Genomic DNA, 22,987 nt, shown 5'->3' with positions numbered 1-22,987 from the left:
CCATTGCCTGGACACTAACTTGTTTAATTCCTGTATGATCCATGATTATTATTCCATCAATAGAATTTGATATGCAGTACTCTTGAGCTTCGGTGATTCTCAGTAAACCAAGACAGAAAATGCTTGAAAAATTCAGCAGGTCAGGCCGCATCAGCAGGAAGAGAAACAGGGTTAACGTTTCAGTTTGAACTCCATTCATCAGAAAAGAGGAAAAGCTGCAGGGACTGTGGATGAGGAGGAATGTCTCTGATAGGGTAAAATTCGGATGATCATGGCGATATGCCATAAACCATCTCCTAAGAGTGAATTTCCTCATTATATCTCCTCAGCACTGACAGTTTTAATGTAACATTTCAAGTATTCCTCAGTAGAAATTGTGTGAATTACCAAGGGTTCTTGCAACAGAAGAAAGCCACTTGATTCAACTTTCCACTGTCAACTTTTGAAAAGGACTGTCCTTTTGGACGCACACTTAGCAATTTCCCCCAAATTAGTGACTTCCAATTAAATGACATTAAAGTTTCTGTGGAATCCTCCTCCATCAGAGTTTAATGTGGTGCATTCCAGGACTTGATAGCTCCTTTTTAAAATAAAACTCAATTTCCTTCTAAATCTTCCAGTACATTATAAATTTGAGGCCTTGTGCTATCAATGTTTACTCCCTTAAAACCGTACATAATTTTGAATAAGTCAAGTCACTCCTTAATGTTCAATATTCTTATACTAGAACTTTTCCAGTCTGTCCACAGAACTAAAATTTTCATTTTTGATAAAGTTGAATTGGTTTAAGTGTTGTGTATTTCTGGTGTCTTCAGCTTTTCCACTCCCTATTTATTGTGTTCAATTTTCTGATGCCTGTGTTTAAAGTTACACACCCTACGCTCAAATCCAGGACAACAGTGGTCCTATTATTGATGCATGAAGCTCCCAAGCCAATCTCCAGTTAGAAAACATCCATTCACATCTTTCTTGTCTGTCACCATTTACTGAAGTAGACAGATTCTTCATGATACATCGTGATTTGAGAGGGGATTCTGGTCATGACTTAAAACTTTGCAACAAAAGAAGGACTTTCAATGCATGTGGATAAAGAAGTCAGCAATTAGATCAAAATGAATCATGTAGTAGCAATATCCACATTCTGTAAACATTTTAATTAACTCCAGATAGGTTTGAAAATTGTAAAAGCGATCCAAGGAATTCCTTGGGGCTCCTTGTACTGTATATGTAATTTAACATCACACTAAAGTTGCATTCCATGCGGTGATAAAACCCTAGAGGTTTAATGCTTCTCTTGGGATTCTACCACCCACTGTTTCATTCCAGTAGTGTGGGTGGACTCTCACTTTATAATTACAAGATAACTTCAACATTGCAAAATGGGAACCGTTTCATGGCAAAAGTTAAATTTGGATTAGTTGGCCTAATTATTCTTCAAAACTTTTCTCCTCACCTTGCTGATTTATTTCTCAAATTGACCCCTGCATGTCTATCCCAGGCCCTTTACTCTGTCAGAGTCATATATATGTGTAGTTTCATTCATAGACAGACTGAGACTCAGACCTCTGTGTTGGCACTGTTGACCCAATTGTTTGTTTTACGCATTTGTCGACTTGTTTATCTCACTTTAGTCCTATATTTAACCAGATTCTGGTTGATCATTACGAAAAGCAAAGCCATGATTGACAGACACCCGAGGCATTCTTCCGACTCAAGAATACATTATTGCACATGTGATTACTGATGGAGGTTGATACAAGTCGAGCCTGTGCTCCTTCGGTATTTTATTTCTTGCTGACCATCTGACCCAGGAGTATATGCTTGAGTTTTCCCTGTCTCTTTTTCTCTCCTCTTATCATATCCAATTAACTCCTTTTGTTGGTTTGGACTCCTTCCCCCCCCCCCCCCCCCTCGCTAGTCTTCAGACTTTATTCTGAAGCCTTCCTGTTCTTTGTTCATTCCTTGAAGAAGGGCTCAGGCTCGAAACATTGGTAATATATCTTTACCTCCTATGGATGCTGCAAGAATGGATGAGATCCTCCAGCATTTCTGTGTGTTTTTATGGAAATCACAGCATCTGCAGACTTTCATGTTTCACTCCAAAGAATAGAGACCCAGCTTACTTCAAAGCAAGAAACAAAGCCCCTATTTCAGCAACATGTCAAATGATCTTTCATTGCTCCCCCACTTACAGTAGTATATTCTCTCTTGGATAAGTAGACTAGAATTGCCCATACTATTCCAGGACCAATCTCATCAGGGCCCGATATAATTGTAGTAAAACACAAAAGTCTTCAGATACCATGGTTTTTTTAAAAAAATTTAATTTTCACACTATGAACCATATTGACCAAAATACACATAAACATTTCCCTCTTGAATATACACAGTGTCATTTTCTTCCCTTTCCCCCCCCTTCCCTCCCTCCTTCCCACCCCTTCCCCACCCACTCAACATTCAACATATATGATACATTAAATCCATTAAACAATGTCTTCACACAATAAAAATAAACAAGAAAATTGTGTCATCTACTTTTACACACTGGGTCAGTTCATTTCGTCGTCTTCTCATTCTGTCATTTTAGGGGTTGGAGGTCCGGGGTAGGACTTCTCTGTTGTGTTCCATGTACGGTTCCCAAATTTGTTCGAATACTGTGATGTTATTTCTTAAATTATATATTATTTTTTCCTATGGAATACATTTATTCATTTCTATGTACCATTGCTGTATTCTCAGGCTATCTTCTGATTTCCAGGTTGACATTATACATTTTTTTGCTACAGCTAAGACTATCATAATAAATGTTTTTTGGGCTTCATCCAGTTTGAGGCCTAATTCTTTACTACTTATATTACTTAGAAGAAAGATCTATGGATTTTTTGGTATGTTGCTTTTTGTGATTTTATTTAATACCTGGTTTAGATCTTCCCAAAACTTTTCCACTTTCTCACATGCCCAAATTGCATGTACTGTTGTTCCGGTTGCCTTCTTACAGCAAAAATATCTGTTTGATACTGTTGGGTCCCATTTATTTAACTTTTTGGGGCGTGGTGTGCAGACACCATGGTTGAAGTAAAAACACAGTGCTGGAGAAACTCAGGTCAACAGTGTACTTGTAAAAGCAAAGATAAAGATGCATAACCAATGTTTTGGGTCTGAGCTCTTTAAGGTATGAGCAAAATGCAGGCAGGTACCTGAACAAAATGGTTGTGGGGGGGGGGGGGGGGAGGAGGAATGGGTGGTGGAACAAAATGGGGAGGAGTACAGTCCCAAAGCTGATAGGTAATAGGTGGATAAGGGAGGGAGGGCAGACCAGCAAGCAGGAGGAGAAGGGATGGCTCTGTTATTGGAGATGGAAGGGGATGATGAGCTGGAGAAAAAAAGACAAAGGGAAGGGAACAGAGAATAGGCTAGCAGAAACCAGAGAAGTCAGTGTTAATGCCATCTAAGTGTGTCCAGATGGAAAAAGTAATGCCATCTGGTTGGAAAGTGCCAAGACTCTAACCTCTGCCAACATTTTTTATACCTTGAAGAGCCCAAACCTGAAACATTGATTATGTATCTTTGCTGTTTGACTTGCTGAGTTTCTCCAGCATTGTGTTTTGACTCTATATAATTGTAGTTAGATGTCTCGACTCCTAAATTCAAATTCTCTTGCAACAGAGGTCAGCATTCAGTTTACCTTCCTAATTTTGCAAGTTAATGTTCAGTGATGGGTATAGAAGAACTGCAAAGGCCCTCTTAAATACAAACAGATTCCATTTTAAAAATAAATTTCTTCATTTAAAAAAACACTGCTTTTCCATTTTTACTACAAATGCAGATAATCTCTTTTTCCCCACATCCTACTCTTTCTGCCATCTCCCTCTTTTCCCCCTGAATTCTCTTGGCCTTTTCCTTAAAGCTCACACTACCACCCAGCATAGAGTGATTACATAATAACTGTATTTTGTTTACGTGGAGCATAGAATTTGTGCCACGTTTGTAAATTAATGTAGTTAAAACTAATTGGCTGTGAACCACTGACAATTGAAAACAAAAACAAGCAGTTATGCACTTGCCTTTGAGTCATGTGTATATTTTTCTTGCAATTACCATTTCTGAGCATTTCAAAGAATCAGCAGTGTGGCCTGGTTGATACCCCAATGAAATGTAAACAACTCATTTTTCGTGTGTGTCAAGTTAATTTTAGGAGCTGGGGGTTAAACTGTGACACATTAGTACAATTTTCTTCCATTCATGTGCTGGTGCAGCAGCTTGGAAATGACTATGGCACCATGTTAGTTCTTCAGGTTGAATCTTTGCATCAAGATGCACTGTATTTTTCTTGATCAATATTAAGATAAATTATAGCAAGCTAAAGGCAGTAAAAATCCTCATCACATTTTGCCTCCTGGGATATAGTGCCCCTGCTTGATCTGAATGAACATTGTACAGATGAATAAAAACCCACACTATTGTGATTTGAATAAATTTTAAATTTAAACATACATCACGGCAACAGGTGCTTTTGGTCCATGAGCCTGTGCCACCCAATTACACCCAAACTCCTGGTACGTTTTGAATGGTGGGAGAAAACAGGAGGTACCCATGCAGACACGGTGAGAATGTACAAACTCCTTACGGACAGTGACGGATTCAAACTTAAGTCGCTGGTGCTGCAACAGCATTGCACTAACCGCTATGCTAAACCTGCCGGCCATGCAGAATTTAGAACATAATTTCTTTGTTATTAGCATTTAAGAATTTTAGCGTGGCAAATAGCGTAGCAAAGATAAAGATACATAACCAATGTATAACCACTGCCTGCCACATTGACCACCGCCAGTGGGCTGATATCGCCTCCAACCGTGCATCTTGGCGCCTCACAGTTCGGCGGGCAGCAACCTCCTTTGAAGAAGACCGCAGAGCCCACCTCACTGACAAAAGGCAAAGGAGGAAAAACCCAACACCCAACCCCAACCCACCAATTTTCCCTTGCAACCGCTGCAACCGTGCCTGCCTGTCCCGCATCGGACTTGTCAGTCACCAACGAGCCTGCAGCAGACGTGGACATACCCCTCCATAAATCTTCGTCCGCGAAGCCAAAGAAAGAAAGAAAAAAATTACACTGCCTGCAACCCGGGTTGTCTATAAGGAGTTTGTACATTTTTCCTGTATCTGCATTCTCTGGTTTCTTCCCACCATCCAAAAATGTAGATTAATTTGGGTGTAATTGGGCAATGCTGGTTTAAATGGCCAGAATCGGGTTCTACCATGCTGTAAATAAAATACATAAAAAGTTTTAAAATCCTAATTGTGCAGAAGGAATTGCATTCACTACATGAACCTCAGTCTTCCGTTTCAATATTTTTATTGAAATTGAAATTCTACATTGAAAAGTAGCGTACATAAAGATAAATATTAAAAGTTTAAAAAAAAACATTGCATTTAGATCATACCATTTCATCCAAAGTACCCCACATTCTCAATCAAACAAATTATATTATAGTGTGGCGGCATGCCACTAGGCAGGCGAACTGGCCCCGCTTGTAATCCACGCAGCGGGGCAGCCAGCCAAAATGGTGCCTTTAAGGGTTTTCCCTTCTTCTCAGCACCGGGCTCAGAAGCCCGCGCTGGGGGAGCCACGTGACGACTGAGTGACGTTGGCACCCCCCAGCACGGTTCTCAGCCAGGTCAGGGCTGGGAGTATAGGTCCAGCCCGGCAGCAATAAACCAGTTTTCTGCACACTGAGCTCAACCCGTCTGGTTGTGTGTTCTTTCAGTTGCAGTGTAGCTGCCGCAACAATTGGTGACCCTGACTGGTTCAAACATCTTTGAACCCAACATGAGGAAACCTGGGATCAGTGCTATAGCCGTCAAGCTGCCTGACTTCTGGGTTCAGGAGCCGGAGACCTGATTTTGTCCAATACGACCAAATTTTATCATGTGGTCACCGCCCTGGACCAGGCCACTGCCAAACGTGTGCTGCACCTCGTTCAGCACCCGCCTGCTGAAAACAAATACGGGACCATCAAGCAAGTGCTCACAGGATCCAGGCATCAGTGTGCCGCTCAGATGCTGCACCTCGATGCCTTGGGGGACAGGTCCACGGTGAAGCTGATGGACGAGATGCTCGCGCTCATGGGTGATCACACCAAGTGCCCACTCTTTGAGCGAATTTTGCTCGACCATCTGCCTGACGACATCTGGCCGTTACTGGCCCAAGAGAGCTTTACCGACCCAAGGAAGGTTGCTCAGAAGGCCCAAGTGCTATGGCATGAGCAATTCCCGGAGGACTTGATGGTCCAGCAGGTCACAAGGCACAGGCATGACCATGCCAAGTCTGCCCCTAGCGCTGCAGTAGAACACCTGGCCCCTGTAGGGGCCATCAAGAGCATAACCAGGGGCACAGCATCCGCTCCGGGCCTCTGCTTCCACCTCTACCACCAGCGCTGGGGAGCCAAGGCTCTGAAGTGTCGTCAGCCCTGCTCATTCCATGGAAACGAGCAGGCCGGCCGCTGTTAATGGCTACGGTGGCTGGCCAAGGACACAGCCTCTTCTACCTGCGGGACTCAGTCAGCAGCTGGTGCTTTTTCGTCGACACTGGGGCCCAGATCAGCGTCCTCCCAGCCACGACCATCAAGTCCAGGAACCGACCTTGAGGACCTCCCCTCCGTGTGGCCAACGCAACAGAGATCCGGACATATGGGAACAAGACAGTCCACTTCCAGATAGCCCGGCAAAAGTTCTTGTGGAGGTTCACCATCTCGTCCCTTCCAACCACCATCCTGGGTGCCGATTTCTTCCTCGCCCACGGCCTCCTGGTGAACATTCAAGGTAGGTGGCTGGTAGATGCCCGGACTTTCCAGGCCGTTCGCCTTGACGCCTCCCGCGCAGAGCAGCCACAGATGGCCACGATCAGCACGCCCAGAGATGAATTCCAGCGAATCCTGGACGAGTTCCTGGCCCTCCTCTGGCCACAGTTCTCCACTGCCTCACCGCGCCACGGGGTGTTCCACCACATCTCCACCCAGGGTCCACCTGTTCACGCCAAGGCATGCCAACTCCTGTCTGACAAGCTCCAGGTGGCGAAGGAAGAGTTTTCACATCTGCTGGAGCTGGGGATCATTCGGCGCTCTGACAGCCCGTGGGTCTCACTGTTCCAGCTGGTCCTGAGAGATTCCGGAGGCTGGCGCCCCTGCGGAGACTATCGATGGCTCAACGAGGCGACAGTTCCTGACCGATACCCCATCCCTCACATTCAGGACTTTACGACCAACCTGCATGGCGCGAGGGTTTTCTCCAAGATTGACCTGGTGCGCGGGTATCACTAAATCCCGGTGCACCCTGAGGACATACCCAAGACGGCCATCATCACCCCCCTTCGGCTTGTTCAAATTCCTTTGCATGCCGTTTGAGCTAAAGAATGCTGCTCAGACCTTCCAGCGCCTCATGGACTCAGTGGGCAGGGACCTGGATTTCATCTTCATTTACTTGGACGACGTCCTCGATGCCAGCAGGGATCGGCCGCAACACAAGGCCCACCTGCTCGCCCTCTTCTCCCGGCTGGCCGAATTCGGCCTCACCATCAACCCAGTCAAGTGCCAGTTCGGGAAAGAGTCCATGCAGTTCCTGGACCATACCATCATGGCCGAAGGAGCCACACCTGCCGCTACGAAGGTTGCTGCAATCAGGGAGTTCCCACGCCCGGACAATCTCAAGGGGCTACAAGAGTTCACTGGTATGGTTAATTTCTATAACCGCTTCATTCCAGGCTCTGCGCACATCACGCACCCGCTCTTTGCCCTCATCGTGGCCAAAAACAAGGCACTCGCCTGGACTCCAGAGGCCAGCAGGGCATTCAGAGCCATGAAAGATGCCCTCACGAAGGCTACCATGCTCGCTCTTCCGCTCACCGACTTCCATATGGCGTTCTCTGTCGATGCCTCTGCCACAGCCATCAGCGCCGTCCTCTTGCAGCAGGTGAATGGACAATGAAAGCCGCTGGCATTCTTCAGCTGCCTTCTCTGTCCACCAGAGCGCAATTATAGCCCCTTTGACCGTGAGTTACTGGGCATGTACCTGGCGGTGCGGCATTTCTGCTATTTCTTCGAGGGGAAGTCTTTTATCATCTTCACTGACCATAAGCCCTTCACTCAGGCGCTCGTGATCGCAAAGGATCCCTGGTCGGCTCGCCAGCAGTGTCATCTCTCCTTTGTGTCAGAGTTTACCACCGACATTCGGCGCAAGGCAGGGAAGGACTTCTGATCGCCGATGCACTCTTACGACCGGCCATCTGCGTGCTGTCACCAGGCCTTGACTTCGACCAGTTGCCTGGGACCAGAAGTCTGACGAGGAGACGCAAGCCTTCAGGACTGCCATCACAGACCTCCTGACTCCTAGCGGCGAAGGCACTGTCCTGTGTGATGTCTGCATGGGCTCCCCATGGCCAGTGGTTCCTCAGCAGTGGCGCAGGCAAGTCTTCCATCATATTCATGACCTTTTGCACCCGTCCATCAGGTTCACAGTCCGTATGGTGGCAGAGCGGTTTGTCTGGCATGAGCTGCAGAAGCAGATCGCAGACTGGGCCAGAACATGGATCCATTGGCAGAGGTTCAAGGTGCACAGGCACACCAGGGCGCCTGTGCAAGAATTCGAGCACGTCTGGGAACGGTTCAGCCACATTCACATGGACATAGTCGGGCCCTTGCCGGTCTCCCGGGGCAACCATTACCTGTTCACGGTGGTAGACTGCACTACTCGTTGGCCCGAGGCGATCCCGATGCCGGATGCCTCCATGGACTCCTGCTCCTGAGCACTGTTGCACGGTTGGGTCGCCTGGTTCGGTGTTCCGAATCACCTCACCAGCGATCGGGGTGCCCAATTCACCTCTGAACTCTGGGCACAGCTTGCCAAAAGGTTGGGGATAGAGCTACACTGCACCACGACCTATCAATGGGCTGGTCGAGCGTCTCGCCACCTTAAGTCGTCACTTATGGCCCGACTCACCGGTCCTGACTGGGTGGACGAACTGCCTTGGGTGCTCCTGGGCATCCCCTCCACGCCCAAGGAGGATCTGCAGGCGTCATCAGCTGAGCTGGTCTACGGCGCACCGCTGGCACTGCCTGGTGAGTTCATCAACGCGCCTCACAACCCCCAGCGGTTGCCGCGTGAGCTACTTCCCCACCTCTGGCCCCACTTGGACTCCTTAACACCCCCACCGTCGCCCAGACACGGCACACAGCCATCTTACATCCCCAGTGAGCTGCACTCTGCAGAGTACGTTTTTATTCGGCGGGGCCCGCCCGCGGCACCTCTGCAGAAACCTTACAAGGGGCCATACAGGGTTGTCTAGCGTTCAGGGTCTACGTTCACGCTGGACATCGGCGGCTGGCAGGAGCTGTTTACTGTGGACAGGCTGAAGCCAGCTCACCTCGACCCCACTGCCCAAGAAGCGAGGCCGCCCAGCTATAAAGGACATTGGTACCGGTTCTGGGGGGGGCGGGGTGCTGTGTGGCAGCATGCCACTAGGCAGGCGAACCACCCACACTTGTAATCCACACGGCGGGGCAGCCAGCTAAAATGGCGCCGTCGGGGGTTTCCCCTTCTCAGCACTGGGCTTAGAAGCCCGTGCTGGGGAACCATGTGACGCCCAAGTGACGTCAGCGCCCCCCAGTGCAGTTCTCAGCCAGGTCCCGGCTGGGAGTATAAGTCCAGCCCGACAGCCTGTAATATACCAGTTTTCTGCTCACTGAGCTCAACCTGTCTGGTTGTGTGTTCTTTCAGTAGCAGTACAGCTGCTGCTACAGTAGTAATATTTAATTATAAAAAGGAAATCTAAGCACACTACCAAAAACCACAGTCTTCCAAATAGACTTCTCACCATTATCATCTCAAAGACCATCAATAACTGTTCCCTGTGAGGTCCTGCGTGATTTTTATTTTTAAGATTGGTATTCATTTTCCAATAGATTTACAAAATAAAAAGATAAAAATGGAAGTTGCTAGAAATCTGATAACCAGAGGAAATGCTGGGAACAAGGATCAGGCCAGGCAGCATTGGTGGACAGAGAATTAGTCAAGGTTACAAATAGAATATCTTTTATCAAAGACAGGAACACAATCCACTGGAGGACCTCAGCAGGTTGAGGAGCATCAGTAGCAGAAAACAAATGGTCAAAGTTTCAGGATGGGCCTCCTCAAGATATCAAGGAATCCTGACGAAGGGTTTCGGCCTGAAACGTTGACAAAACCCTTCCATAGATGCTCCATGACATGCTGAGTTTCATCAACTTGTGTGTGGCCCCTGTTTTCCAGCATCTTTGCTGTTCCAAGTTGTAATTTATTATTATTAAATGATAAGGAAATATTGAAAATTTGTAATATTTCTCATTTGAGCAATCCTTCTTCAAAATACAGCAGCAATCAATTTTGTGTACTGAAATTAAGTTTGAGCTGGGTCCCAGTACCAAGGAGGGTGACAGTAACAGACCTCAATGTCTACCATCCCGTGACACTGCCCTCCGCCATTGAAATGCTACGAGCATCTGGTGATGGAATGCATCAAAGCACACCTCCCGGAAATGCTGGACCCATTTCAGTTCGCCTACAGATGAAACTGTTCAGTGATGACCCTATCGCCTGGTCTCTCCACTCCGTCTTGCCCAAGAGGATGACAACTCGTATGCTGGGCTGCTGTTAATCCACTTCAGCTCAGCGCTTAACGTGATCATTCCCCGGAGGCTGGTGGAAAAGCTGTCCTTGCTGGGAATCAATGTCTCTCTTAGTAACTGGATTCTGGATGCTCACGGAAAGGCACACAGTCTCTTTTTGGTTGATGCCAGAATGTCGAGCACCCCAGGATCGCAATACCAGATCCAGATCCAACAGATTCATTAATTTGCAGGTGACATGACAGTTATTGGCCTCAGCAGTAACAATGATGAGTCACACTGCGGAGAAGAGATGGGGTGAGAATATCAAGTAGAAATACAATGCTGGAGAAACTCAGCAGGTCAAACAGAATACTTTATATAGCAAAGATAACTTTCCACAACTGATGTTTCGGGCTTGACCTTTGATGAAGGACAGTGAAAGCAAGAATATGTTGCTTGTACTTTCATCAGAACCCGGATTTATTGCCATGAATAAGTCACAAAATTTGTTTTTTTTGGTGGCAGCTTCACAGTGCAAACATTTATATAAACTGCCTTACAAAAGTAAATAAAAATAGTGCACAAAAAGTCAAAGTGAGGCCATGTCTTTGGCTCATTGATCATTCAGGAGTCTGGCAGCAAGGAAGAAGCTGTCCTTGTGTGGCTGAGTGCTCATCTTAAGGTGTCTGTACCTTTTTCCCCCTGATGGTAGCAGAGTGAAGAGGGCCTGGCCTGGATGGTGGGGCTCCTTGAGGATAGAGGCTGCTTTCTTAAGACACTGCCTCTTGTAGATGTCCTCAATGGAGCGAAGACTGGTGCCCGTGATGAAGATACATTTTTTGTTTGAACAAGATTTTAAAGAGAGCCCATTTAAGGTCAGAATATATTTTGTTCCAGTAAAGTGGAGTGGTTATTATTGCAGAGCTGGAAATCATTCAGCTTCCAACCTTTTGTCCTGCTATTCCCTTGCCTTGCAAGATATTCTATCTCGAGTGCCTTTCCAATTGATTCTATTTCAACTTTCCAATAAGTTGTGAATTCCAGATAATTTTTTTAAAAGTTTATTCATCTTGCATCCTTGTAGTTTTTGCCAAAAAATGTACAATGAATAATTATTGGCAAATGAGGTGGAAATCTGACCAGATGAAGTGATCATTTGGTGGAATCCTGAAACCAGCAGTGATAAACAGCTGTTTGGTGGGGGTGGCAAGAGGACAGAAGTTTGGATACTTGCTGTGAAATTTGATAGGAATGTTGGAGATCAGAATGTCAATACATTGATTTACTGTTTGTTGGGGGTAACAAGTGGTAGATGAAGAGTTAAGGCCCTGGACTCTGGGAAGGTGGATTAAATCATGGTGTGGGCACATGGGAGTTGGAGAAGTGAGGCGAAGAAGTTAAGTAATATATTGACTTTTCCATCGAGAGTAGGTAACCTGGCAGATGTCCCAATCAATGGTACACCAGGAACACAATGCTATCCTGAGAATATTGTGCCATAAAGGCATCGTGATGCAAGCCCCTTTCACCAGGAGATAGATCTCTGCTAATGTCCTCAAAATTTGACACAATCCCGCTTTTAACTGGTCATTACTGCATTTAATTTACATTAACACAATGCACCTTTAATTGCATTATACTGTGAAAAAGCCACAACGAGCAATTAAATTTTCAATTGAAGTGCAAACAGCTATTGCACTTCACTTTTTAAAACACTAGTTAGGCTTGCATTGGAGCATTGTCTGTCTGGGAGCAAAAACCTTTGGTTATGGAGTGAGTGCAAGAATATGTATCAAATTTTTATTAGGCTTGTATGTGTTCAGCTGTGCATAAACAAGGGAAACTTACGTTCCCTCAGAGCAAGAGGGTTAAGGGCAGATTTAAATCCAGACATTGACTGTAATAACAAATTAAATAAAACCTTTGGCAGGAGGTTCAATAGTCAGGCAGCAGCATTAAGATTTTTCTGAAGGGGATGATTTTTTCATTTAAACATTGACATTAGGAATATATTGCGTAAAGGACAATGAAAGCAATTTGATTATTTTTAAAACTGAATTGAGTATATATTCTGTACATTATTCAGGCGACCCTGCATGACAGGGTGGTGGGAAGGGAGGAAATTGCATTGCTTCTAAACTTTCCATATTGTGATTTTCCATAGTGCAAAAGCATATCATCTGCACAAGCGTCAGGAAATGCAAGTAGCAAAAGGTATTTTGTCTCTATTTGCTTTTTTTCCACATAAATACCATGGGAGGTAGTGACTTGTGAATTCTGTAAGAGTGTATTTCCATTACCTGAACAGCCGTAAAGCAGGGTCAGCTGTAATTGAGCAAAAGTGGAGTAGGTACCTTGCAGCATGGCCTTTTCTTATGTAATTGTTATCATTAAAATAGCTGCACTTTGTCATTTTTTTTCCCATTGCAGTACTATGTAATTTTGCTCTGCCCTTGAACTTTATACAGATTTATTGATATTGGAACTGACCAGTTTGTTTGTAGAAGAACCTTTCTCATTGAACCTGGATAAATAAACTTGTATTGCTTATAAATGACCCTGTGCTTCTCAGTGATTGTACACTGAGCTGCATTGTCTAAATTAGTGTTCCTGGCATTTCATTCTTCATCTATTTCACATCCGGTTTTTGTTATTACAATTTTTCCCCAGGTATTTTTTCCTTGTCTGAAGTTTGTAGTTATGAGTCTATAAACAGGCTGTTTACAGGAACTCCCAGTAAAATTTAAATGTGAGTTTAATTCGCTAGGCTTCTGTAGGACATTCCTCCTATTGCATCTACATCTGTACTTACCAACAGAAATCAGATGAATGATAATCAGGAACATTCAATATGGGTTTTTATGCACAAAAGTCGCTTTATTGCCTGCTCATTTTTTTTTAATAAAAGGCAGATTTGTCATTTATACAGAGGATGGAAAAGGAGGAAAGTGCAATCCTTTTATGTAGCCCAGAGCAGCGTACAGGGCACAGCAGCGGCTCCCCTGTAACACCCCCCCTCTCTCCACGCCACTGCCTGTGGGCTCGCTAAGAGCGGGCGGCGTGAGGAAGCATAGCGTGACTGCTCCACAGGTTGTTCTGTGTCAGGGCAACAGGGCTGGCAGCGCAACATCACTCATCTTACCTTTCTGTCTGGAGCTGCTTTCGGTGGCAATCAGTTTACGCAGGAGGTGGAGTGACTTCACCTCCCCTTCTTTCCACCACCCCCACCCCCAAAGGCAGATGGAATCTGGAATGAGTTCAAGCAGTCAGTTTGCCTTCGGAAGTAAGTGTAGCAATGTAAAGATGGAGAATCTGTCTTTACATATTACTTTTTTTCTATTAAAAGAACCTAATGATCAATGTATTCATTTTCAATCCAGCATATTAAGGCCAACTTTTGCACCTTATGAAATGTATTCATAAGGGTACATAAGTATGTGGAGTGTAATAGTCTGTGGTATCTTTGTAAATATGGTAGATATTTTGGGGTCTTTTGTTTCATTTGACTTTCTTTCCATCACATTTATTGATTGTAATGATTGATAATTAATTGGGAGTCATTTGATGGTTTTCCAGAGTCCGCCATATGAGGATTCTGAACAAATGTGTAGATGATTAAAAATGGTACATAAGTTTCTTAGGTGATTTAGCAATTACAAATATTAACCCATCTTGGCGTTGGAGACAAAAAGAGAGATAAAATCTTCCTAACATACGGTGGTATTTTCGTCGTTTTAAATTTGATAATGATTGTGAATACCAATGGCATTACACAATATCCAACATCTCATAAAATAAGTCACCAGTATGGTTGAATAAAAATGGTAAACAGAAAGTAACTACAGTATTCAACAGATCAGACACCATCATTGGTGAGAGGAACAATTAATATCAGGTCTTTCATCAGAACTCTAAAATGTATGTTGAAATATGAAATATTGTGTCTCCTTATCTTTAAATAAAAAGGAATGTTCTTGCCAAAAAGGAGTGCAGCAAATATATTCACGAAAATAGTTTCAGGGATGACAGATTTCCCACGAGAGATTGAGGGAGAGAATAGGCCAGATTCCCCAACAACAAACTCGGCTGGGGACTCATTTAAGGACTCTTTGTACTTTATTGATTTTTTTTTTCTCTCTGTATTGCACAGTTTGTCTACGTTTCTCCATTTTTTTACATGTGTCTGATGAATCAGTTTTTTTTTTGCACTGCCAATAAGTGGTAATTCTGCCTGACCCGCAGAAAAAAAATCTCAGGGTTGCATGTGATGTCATGTATATACTCATTGATAAAAATCTGAATCTTCAGAATTTAGTACAACAAATGATGCTGAGGTGATAAATTTTCAAAGGTCACACTTAAGGCAGTGTACATGTTTAATGGTAGGATGTTTAACAGTGTGGAAGAACAGAGGGACCTTGGGGTCCATAGATCTCTCAAGGTTGTTGCACAGGTTGATTGGATATTTAAGAAGGATAATTTGAAAATACAACAATGGTATATAGAAATGAATAAATGTATTCCATTAGAAAAAATAACATATAGTTTAAGAAATAATATTGAAATATTCGAACAAGTATGGGAGCCTTACATTAAATACAATAGCGAAAACCTACCGGGGACAAACATTACCTAAGTTGATGGAAGGAGAAGGAAAGAAAAGAATGGACTCAGTTGAATTTCTGGTGTATTTTTGTTGAATGACAACATTGTCTGACTGGTTTAATGCAACCTAGATTGTATACCTAAAATGGATGAGAGGGGGGGGTGGGGGGGTGGCTTGGGAGGAGGGGGGGGGGGGGGAGAAAAAGTCACTGTATATGTGTGAAAAAGAAAAAGTGTATATCATGGCTAATGTGATTTATGGTGTGAAAAATAAAAAATTTATAAAAAAAAAAGCTGAGCTTCATTAGTCAGGGAATTCAGTTCAGGAATCGTGAGGTAATGTTGCAGTTTTATAAACCTCTGGTGAGACCACACTTAGAATATTGTTTAGTTCTGGTCATCTCATTACAGGAAGGATGTGGAAAAGCTATGGAGAGAGTGCAGAGGAGATTTAGCAGGATGTTGCCTGGATTAGAAAATATGTCTTAATGGGCAAGGTTAGCAGAGCTTGGGCTTTTCTCTTTGTAGCAAAGAAGGATAAGAGCTTACTTATTAAAGGTCTCAAAATTATGAGAGGCATAGATAAGGTAGAAAAGCAGCACCTTTTCCCCATGGCAGGAGTAGCAAATGCCAGAGGACATCTGTACTACGTGAAGAGAGGAAGCTTTAGGGGAGACATCAGGCTATATTTATTTTTTAAAGTTGTAAGTTCCTGGAATACATTGCCAGAGGCAATGGTGGAGACTGGAACGGTAGGGATGTTTAAGAGACTTAGGCACAACGGTGAAAAGAAAATAGAGGGTTATGAGGGAGGGAGGTTTTTTTTTTTGGTAGGTATATGTAGGTTGGCACAAAATTGTGGGCAAAGGACGTGAACTGTGCTGTTATTTACAATGTTAGAATGGCGACCATGATCTTGATGAATAGTGGAGCAAACCTATTTCTGCTGGTTCTTGCGTTGCAACCTTAGGTTAAGGCTCATACATATTTCTGGAATACATTAGCCTTTGAGCTCAAAACTACTATCACTCTCCACTTCCAAGGTTCAAGATCATTTCTGGACATCACACATGCCATAATTTGCTTTGCATTGTTGCGTCAGGGAGGTCACCCCATCACTCTTCTCAAGGAGCCATGGGAGTAGGTACATGACATGTGTTTGCACTGCAAGATTTTCCAGAGTATATGCATTCATGGCTTTTTGCATATGATATCACAAGCAATCTTTTGCCAGGACCACCTGATTTGTCACATGGGAGGTTCTCCATAAGTACAGTACCTTGGCTGTGAGAAATGTGTGGGAGCCTGTATCCAGGATTCCACTTTCTCACTCTGGGAGTATACCCTTTCTCGTCTCCCAGAATTGTAGCACCATTCTTGAACCATCAGTGCTCAAGAAATCCAACAAGTGTTGCTTGTATTGTGCATGAGCCCCTTTTTAGAATCTTATTGCAATATTAAGGGCCAGCAACTGTGCAATCTTGCAGTCGATCAAATCAGTAGCATGCCCTAAAACTGACACAACCCATCTTTGCACAGGAAAACCCACCAAAACTGCTAATGTTCAAGAAAGGTTGATTTTTGAAGCTCTCGTGAGCATATAATATACTGCCATTTTAGCACATGTAAAACATAATTACATTTTGAAGTTATGTTTCTGAACATAATTTAGTGATGTTCTGCATATCTAGCCTGTTTGATTTATAGCTGCAAAACAAGCTTAATATTGTGCTATCTTTACTTCAATAAAATAATTTGGTTCAATTAGCCTAATTCAATCAAATGCATTTAGTTAAATCCCAAGCGGCAGCAGAGCAGTGTGTGGGAGTCACCTACACTCAGGCATTGGCAGCCAGCTGCATTGCATTAATATATTTTATTTTGTGATAAATTATTGAACGGAAAGGGTCACCTGTCTCACTGTTGGTTCTTTGACGTCAAAACCCCAACATAGTTACTATGAAAGGCACAGATCACAAACTCATTTGAATCCAGACTGTTTGTGTTCCATGAATGGTAATCGTGATAAGATTTGACTGCAATGTTTATTGAATTGAGAAATGAGTCAAACCTACGTTGATCGTACGCTGATGTAAGCTCTATTTTTGAACAAATAACCCATCTCCATCAACAGCTGCCTGCTGAATGCAAACTATATTTAGTGTAGCTTTTCAAGAGATTACAATAGTATAAAGTAGATAATCTCTGGTATGGTAATAATCCTGAAATGACAATTACGTCTATTCATAGCAGTAATCCTTCCCCTTTCAACAGTGCAACTCTGTTTTGTTAGTTGTTCAAAGGAGCACCTAAGCACAAAAATGGTTTAAATTTACTGTTTTACATGTGCTTCCCCCCCCCCCCTCCAAATCATTACAAATTATTTGGATTGGAAACTAACCTCTTATGACTAATGTTAACATCTTCATATTTAAAGAGTATGGAACCTTGAGCAGAAAGTGGTGACCTGTGGTTACCACCTCATTTGTTTTGTGCCAACAGCCACATTGTGCTCTTTAGAAAGTCAATTAGTCCAGGATTTATGATTTGTATTTTATCTCCAAGGGCAGCTTTGCCCCATGTAGTTCAGGCCATGACTGCAGTTTGGATACACAGTGTTAATCCCCTTAATAAATTATTGAATTTTGTCAGTGCTAACAGTAGTATGGCATGCTGTCATAGTTGTCACCAGATCAAGTTCTTTGTGAATGTTCAGCTGTTCTTGCAGAGCTTCTTGATTATAAATAGCCATGTGCATTTAGATGTTGTGTTTATAAGCTCTGTATGGCTCTATAGTTATTGCTTATCTAAGCATGAATTAAAATCAAAGGTTACTATTGGAAGACGCAGGGTATTTGTTACTCTCTAACCTCAGAAGGGAATGCTCAGTTTACTTTCTTTAGTCAAAAGCACCTTTTACACCAAGCTTGAAATCTGGATTTTCTCTGCCTTCGAGCTCTGTTTTAAAAAAAAAATCAAAGGCGGATTGGGGAGGGTCCAAACTCACCTGTCTGATCCATCAAGAGGGATGGAGCAACACTCCATGACCAATCTATCATGGTACATCCGTCTTGCCGGGTCTAAACAGGAAGAGCTGATGATGTTTTGATGACATCTTCAGCTTGTGACAGAAGTGCAGGGAATTCAAATTTGAGTGCACGCTTCCAGGCACGTATGTTTTATGTCACAGTTGACACCGACGGTGATGAGATGAGCGTCCCGCCTCCTTTGCTTTGGGAAGCCAGCTTGCAGTGTGAAATATCTCACAGAGCTGACTTTTTTGTGCTCAGTGTGAACACGCAAGCCAGCTTTCCAAGCCAGGTCATATCTACGGAGATACTGCGGATTTGCAGTCTAAAAAGGCCTAAAGACTCTGTATGCTACTGTTCTTCTTGCATAATGGATTCTTTGATCATTCAGGGAGTTATGAAAATCAGTAACTATATGGATCAGTGCTGTTTGGTTCTAAGTAAATTTTCCAAAATCAAGATTACTGATAGGTACTAATATTTAGCAGCTATAGTAGCATACCATTTGAAACGGGGCAAGTTTTTAACACAGAACAATAGTTGCCTGGAACCTGCTGCCAGGGTAGTAGTGGAAGCAGATACAATTGATACGAAGAGAGTGGAGGGATAAGTTTTATGTGCAGGCAGCAGAAATTTAGTTTCATTTGAGCATCATGGTTGGCACAGACATTGTGGGTCAGTGGGCCTATTCCTGTGCTATTTGATGAAACAACAAGGTGATTTTTTTCTTTGACTTTGCATCCTAATTTAGAACAATTTTACTGAATATTGGTTGTGTGAAAAATTGAAATCAGACGTAAAGATTAAAACTGATGTATTACTGGTTTCATAAAATGAAGATAGACTAACTACAGCTCAAGTTTTTTTTTTTGCTGTTGCGATGTAAACCATAACATGGAACACGTGAGCATGTTGATAAATAGTGCAATGGCACTTCTCATGACCAGGCCTCTTTGTGTTCTTTCATTGCAAGAGTTGTGTTTGTTGTTCAATTTAATATGGCATTTTATTGCAGATAAATGACTAAATGGATGCTATTAATTAAAGATCCATTCATCGACCCTATTTCTCCATTTTCTCACCCCAAGAAAAATGTGTGAAATCATGAAAATAAAATCACAACCAACATTTCTTATGTTAAACTTGCTGAGCTATTGGTGTGGAGTTTGCCATGTTTTCAGAATAGTTTTATGTCCACTTGCCAACAAGCTCAGAATTTGTCTTAAGGCTGAGCCCCAGCTTCAGGATGGTCTTGGCCAAGTCCATTACCTTTTCTGGGTGAAGACAGGATAAATCTCTGTTCATTTCTGTAGCTCTGCAGCAAATGTGATAGGCAGGCCCCAGTCAGCAACATCCAGGCCATTGTCCTCAAACAAGAGATTTTAACTGGTGGAAATATGAAGTAAGATGGTTGTTTACAGCAGAAATATTTAATGCTGACATTTACCAATTTAAATGAAAGCAAATCCAGGATGTCTGGCCATGTGCTATTCAGTCCCAGATTTTCAGGCAGATTTGGAATGCTGTCATTGGACGAGGTCCAGGCATGCCAGCATTTATACTGGTGAGTTGCCCCACGGATCCTGAGCCAAGTTGGACAAAGCAAGACTGTTTGGGGTTGTATAATGCTTAAAAAATGAGATGGTTCCCCTTTTAAAATTAGTTTAATAGCTTTCAATGTTAGTGTGAATGAATGAAGAGTTCATCATATGTAATTACAATATACAGGCATAAATAAAATGAAAGCCTCACAAGCAGCTGCTTCCTTGTATTTATAATTAGCATTTCTTTAAATTAATTTTTAAATTATTTAATCATTCACTTCAAATGTCAATAGGTTGACCTTTGCTGACTGTCAAAAGTAACTAGTGCATTCATTACCAGAGGCCTTGCTGGCACATGAATGATGTTCATGTTGTTCAGATGCCAGAGGTCAGAAAGCTCCACATGTGGTCGTGAGAAATACAGACACCGGGAGACTCTGGCTGTTGGGAAGTCTGCGAGATCTGAAGTCTGGAAGATCTAGTCTCCTCTTCCCAAATGCTGGTCATCATGCTGACCTTTTCCAGATTTATCTGTTTCTATTTTATGATACATGATTGAGGTTTGTTTTTTTTTTGCTTTGTTTTTGAATGGTGAGGAGGTATCTGTGTGCTCAAATAATATATACAAGACACTTCATGAGACTATTTTGAAACTCTCAGCCATGAGTCCTCAGTGAAAACATTTTTGTAATTCAAAATTCTGGGCAACAGGTGGGTTAAGTGGCACTTGAATCCACAGCCAGATCAGCCATTATCTTATTGAATGGTAGAGAAGATTCGACAGAGCCAAATATCTGCTGCTCCTCTTTCTTATTTTTTTTTCTCCACTTGCAAAAGGAAATGACATGCAATGTTGTCAGCAGCGGGTGAGAAGTATTGCTGTAACTTGGGTTAGTGTTGAGGAGAAATGCTAAATTAGCACAATTAAAGTAAAAGTAAATTGACAAAGGGAAATGCATCCGAAAAAATGGCCCAATCTGCTCCAAACTTTACAATTTGTTAATCTGAGATGAGAAATTGTTGTGGCCCATTCACTTTATTTTATAGTGATTGAAAATGACCAGAAAGATGCTGCAATCATGATTACCTTCAGAAAAGAAGACCAGTCTGACTGTGGTGGAACCCCAGACTATCTGTAACAGGGAAAGCCATTCCCAAGGCCCTTCTCAGCTGCCTCTTCAGTGGTTGAACAGCTTTGACCCAATTCACACGGCAGATTTCACCCCTCTCGCAGCACAAGGGCAATGATCATTGCACAACTACTAGAGAAATGTTAGGAGCTGCACCATCACTTACCTGGTCTTCAAAACTCATTACAGCCTTTAACTCTATTAATTGCAGCACAATGGAGTACAATCTTCAAATTTGTCTTCATCTTGTTTGCTTCATGATAGCATGCAGGCCTTGTTCTTAACCTGTCGTCTGCAGCACAGACAATCTCAATGAAGACTGGTGTCAAAGACCACAACTTTGCCTCAATGTTTTGTCTTTCTTGCCGCAGTGCTGCACCTGTTCTTCAGATGGGAAGCTATTCAACCTGCGGCAACCACACTCCAGATCCAGTCACCTCAGCATCAAATGTCAAGGTGTAACATGCACTGATACTGGTGCTTGAGCATGTGGAAGCTAAACTCCAAGCCATTGTCAAGTTGTTCACTGAAGTGTTTGAGCAAATGGTCTTGCATTCAACATCGTAGGACAAAAAAAAACCAAACAGCAACTCCTGCAGCATCTGTGGAGACAGAGATTGTCAACTTTTCAGGTTGAGACCTTGCAAGAGGAATATCAAAAAGGTGTGCGAAAGTGCAACCATAAGAAAAAAAATATGGTTATGAAATCGAATTTTTTTAAAAAAATTTAAACGTGCAGTACAGTAACAGGCCCTTCCAGCCCATGATCCCATGCCAACCAAGTACCCTAATTGACCTACAACCCCCAGAACGTTTTTAAATGGTGGGAAGAAACATAAGCATCTGGAGGAAACCCATGCAAACACAGGGAGAACGTACAAATGCCTGACAAATAGCTCCTGAATCGAACCTGGGTTGCTGACGCCGCAATAGCATTGCGCAAACGGCTACGCTAACAGTGGTTGGGATTGACAGGCAATTGGAACAAAAAAGGTGATGAGGGTTACTGAATGGAAATAAATATAAAAAACCTGCCAGGGAAACATGATATGTTAATGTTTTGTGGACTTAAATTTTGTCATAAAATTTAATTTCTGTTCAGACATTCTTGGGTGTTAGCTTCAGCATGACGAAAACTCTCCCTTTGCTTTTTCCACTTGCCTGCATCAATTTTTCTCAAAAGAAAATTAAGGCCTTGGCCAAGAAGCAATTACATGGCCCTTCTGCCTTTCAATCTTCAACTGCTTTTAATCCACAAGACACATTCCTCTTCCTTCGCACCAGCATCCGTCCTCCCACCCAAAATGCAGCCTCCTAATTTTTCTTCACATCAGAGGGTTCTTGTTTCAACTTATGTGGGACTAAACTACATGGGATATCTCGTGGTAAACTGAAGAAGGCCACAGGCCCAAGACATTGACTGCCTTTTACTTTCTATGGATACTACTTCACCTGCTGAGTTTCTCCAGCAATTTTGTGTACCGGGATAGCTCATGATTGTTTATTTTTTAAATTGTTTTATTATCCAAGACTTTGAATAATTTGTCAAATTAAATTTGATTGTTTTAGAATATGTACTTCCAGCTTTACTTTTATAGTCTATGTCATATTACATTGTAGAACAAAAATGACTAGAATAATAAAGGTTATTGCATTGTTTATTTTTCTATTTCTTCATCTCCTTCAGCTTTGCTGTGATGCTTCTAATCAGTCTTCCCTTGGGGCCCAATGTCACTTCAAGAAGGCAACTACACCAATTTCTTACGGGTAATTTGGGATGGATGGTCAATGCGAGTGGGGAAAAAAGGAAAATGGATCCCTGCTACCTTCTCTAAATCTTTGAATCTCTCATATGGCAGTTAGAGGTTCCCACCAGCTTCAATAGGGCATCGATCATCCCCGTACCCAAGAAGAGTCCAATAGCACTGACTTCTACAGTGATGAAGTGATTTGAGAGGCTGGTCATGGCCAGAATTAACACGTACCTAAGTAAAGATCTGGACCCAATGCAATTCACCTATTTCACAATTGCTCCATGG

The 22,987-nt window shown here is 42.9% G+C and overlaps 1 protein-coding gene across 10 annotated transcripts in view; it reads left to right on the top strand.

Moving 5' to 3' along the window:
• Nucleotides 1-22,987, top strand: part of hdac5 (histone deacetylase 5) — a 234,513-nt gene that overhangs the window by 104,139 nt on the left and 107,387 nt on the right. The window contains exons 1-2 of one of the 10 annotated variants that reach the window (XM_069904644.1): nucleotides 11,357-11,515; nucleotides 12,805-12,854. The exons of 8 other annotated variants lie outside the window; for them this stretch is intronic. In XM_069904644.1, the coding sequence (XP_069760745.1) occupies nucleotides 12,839-12,854 (16 nt within the window). In that variant the 5' untranslated portion in view covers nucleotides 11,357-11,515; nucleotides 12,805-12,838. Of the gene's footprint in view, nucleotides 1-11,356; nucleotides 11,516-12,804; nucleotides 12,855-22,987 lie in introns of those variants that run through there. One more of the 10 variants, XM_069904643.1, reaches the window with a different exon arrangement.

This window comes from Narcine bancroftii, chromosome 12, assembly GCF_036971445.1.
Source record: "Narcine bancroftii isolate sNarBan1 chromosome 12, sNarBan1.hap1, whole genome shotgun sequence".
Taxonomy (NCBI): domain Eukaryota; kingdom Metazoa; phylum Chordata; class Chondrichthyes; order Torpediniformes; family Narcinidae; genus Narcine; species Narcine bancroftii.
Note: the sequence above shows the minus strand (reverse complement) of the source record. Positions and strands in the feature narration are given on the sequence as shown.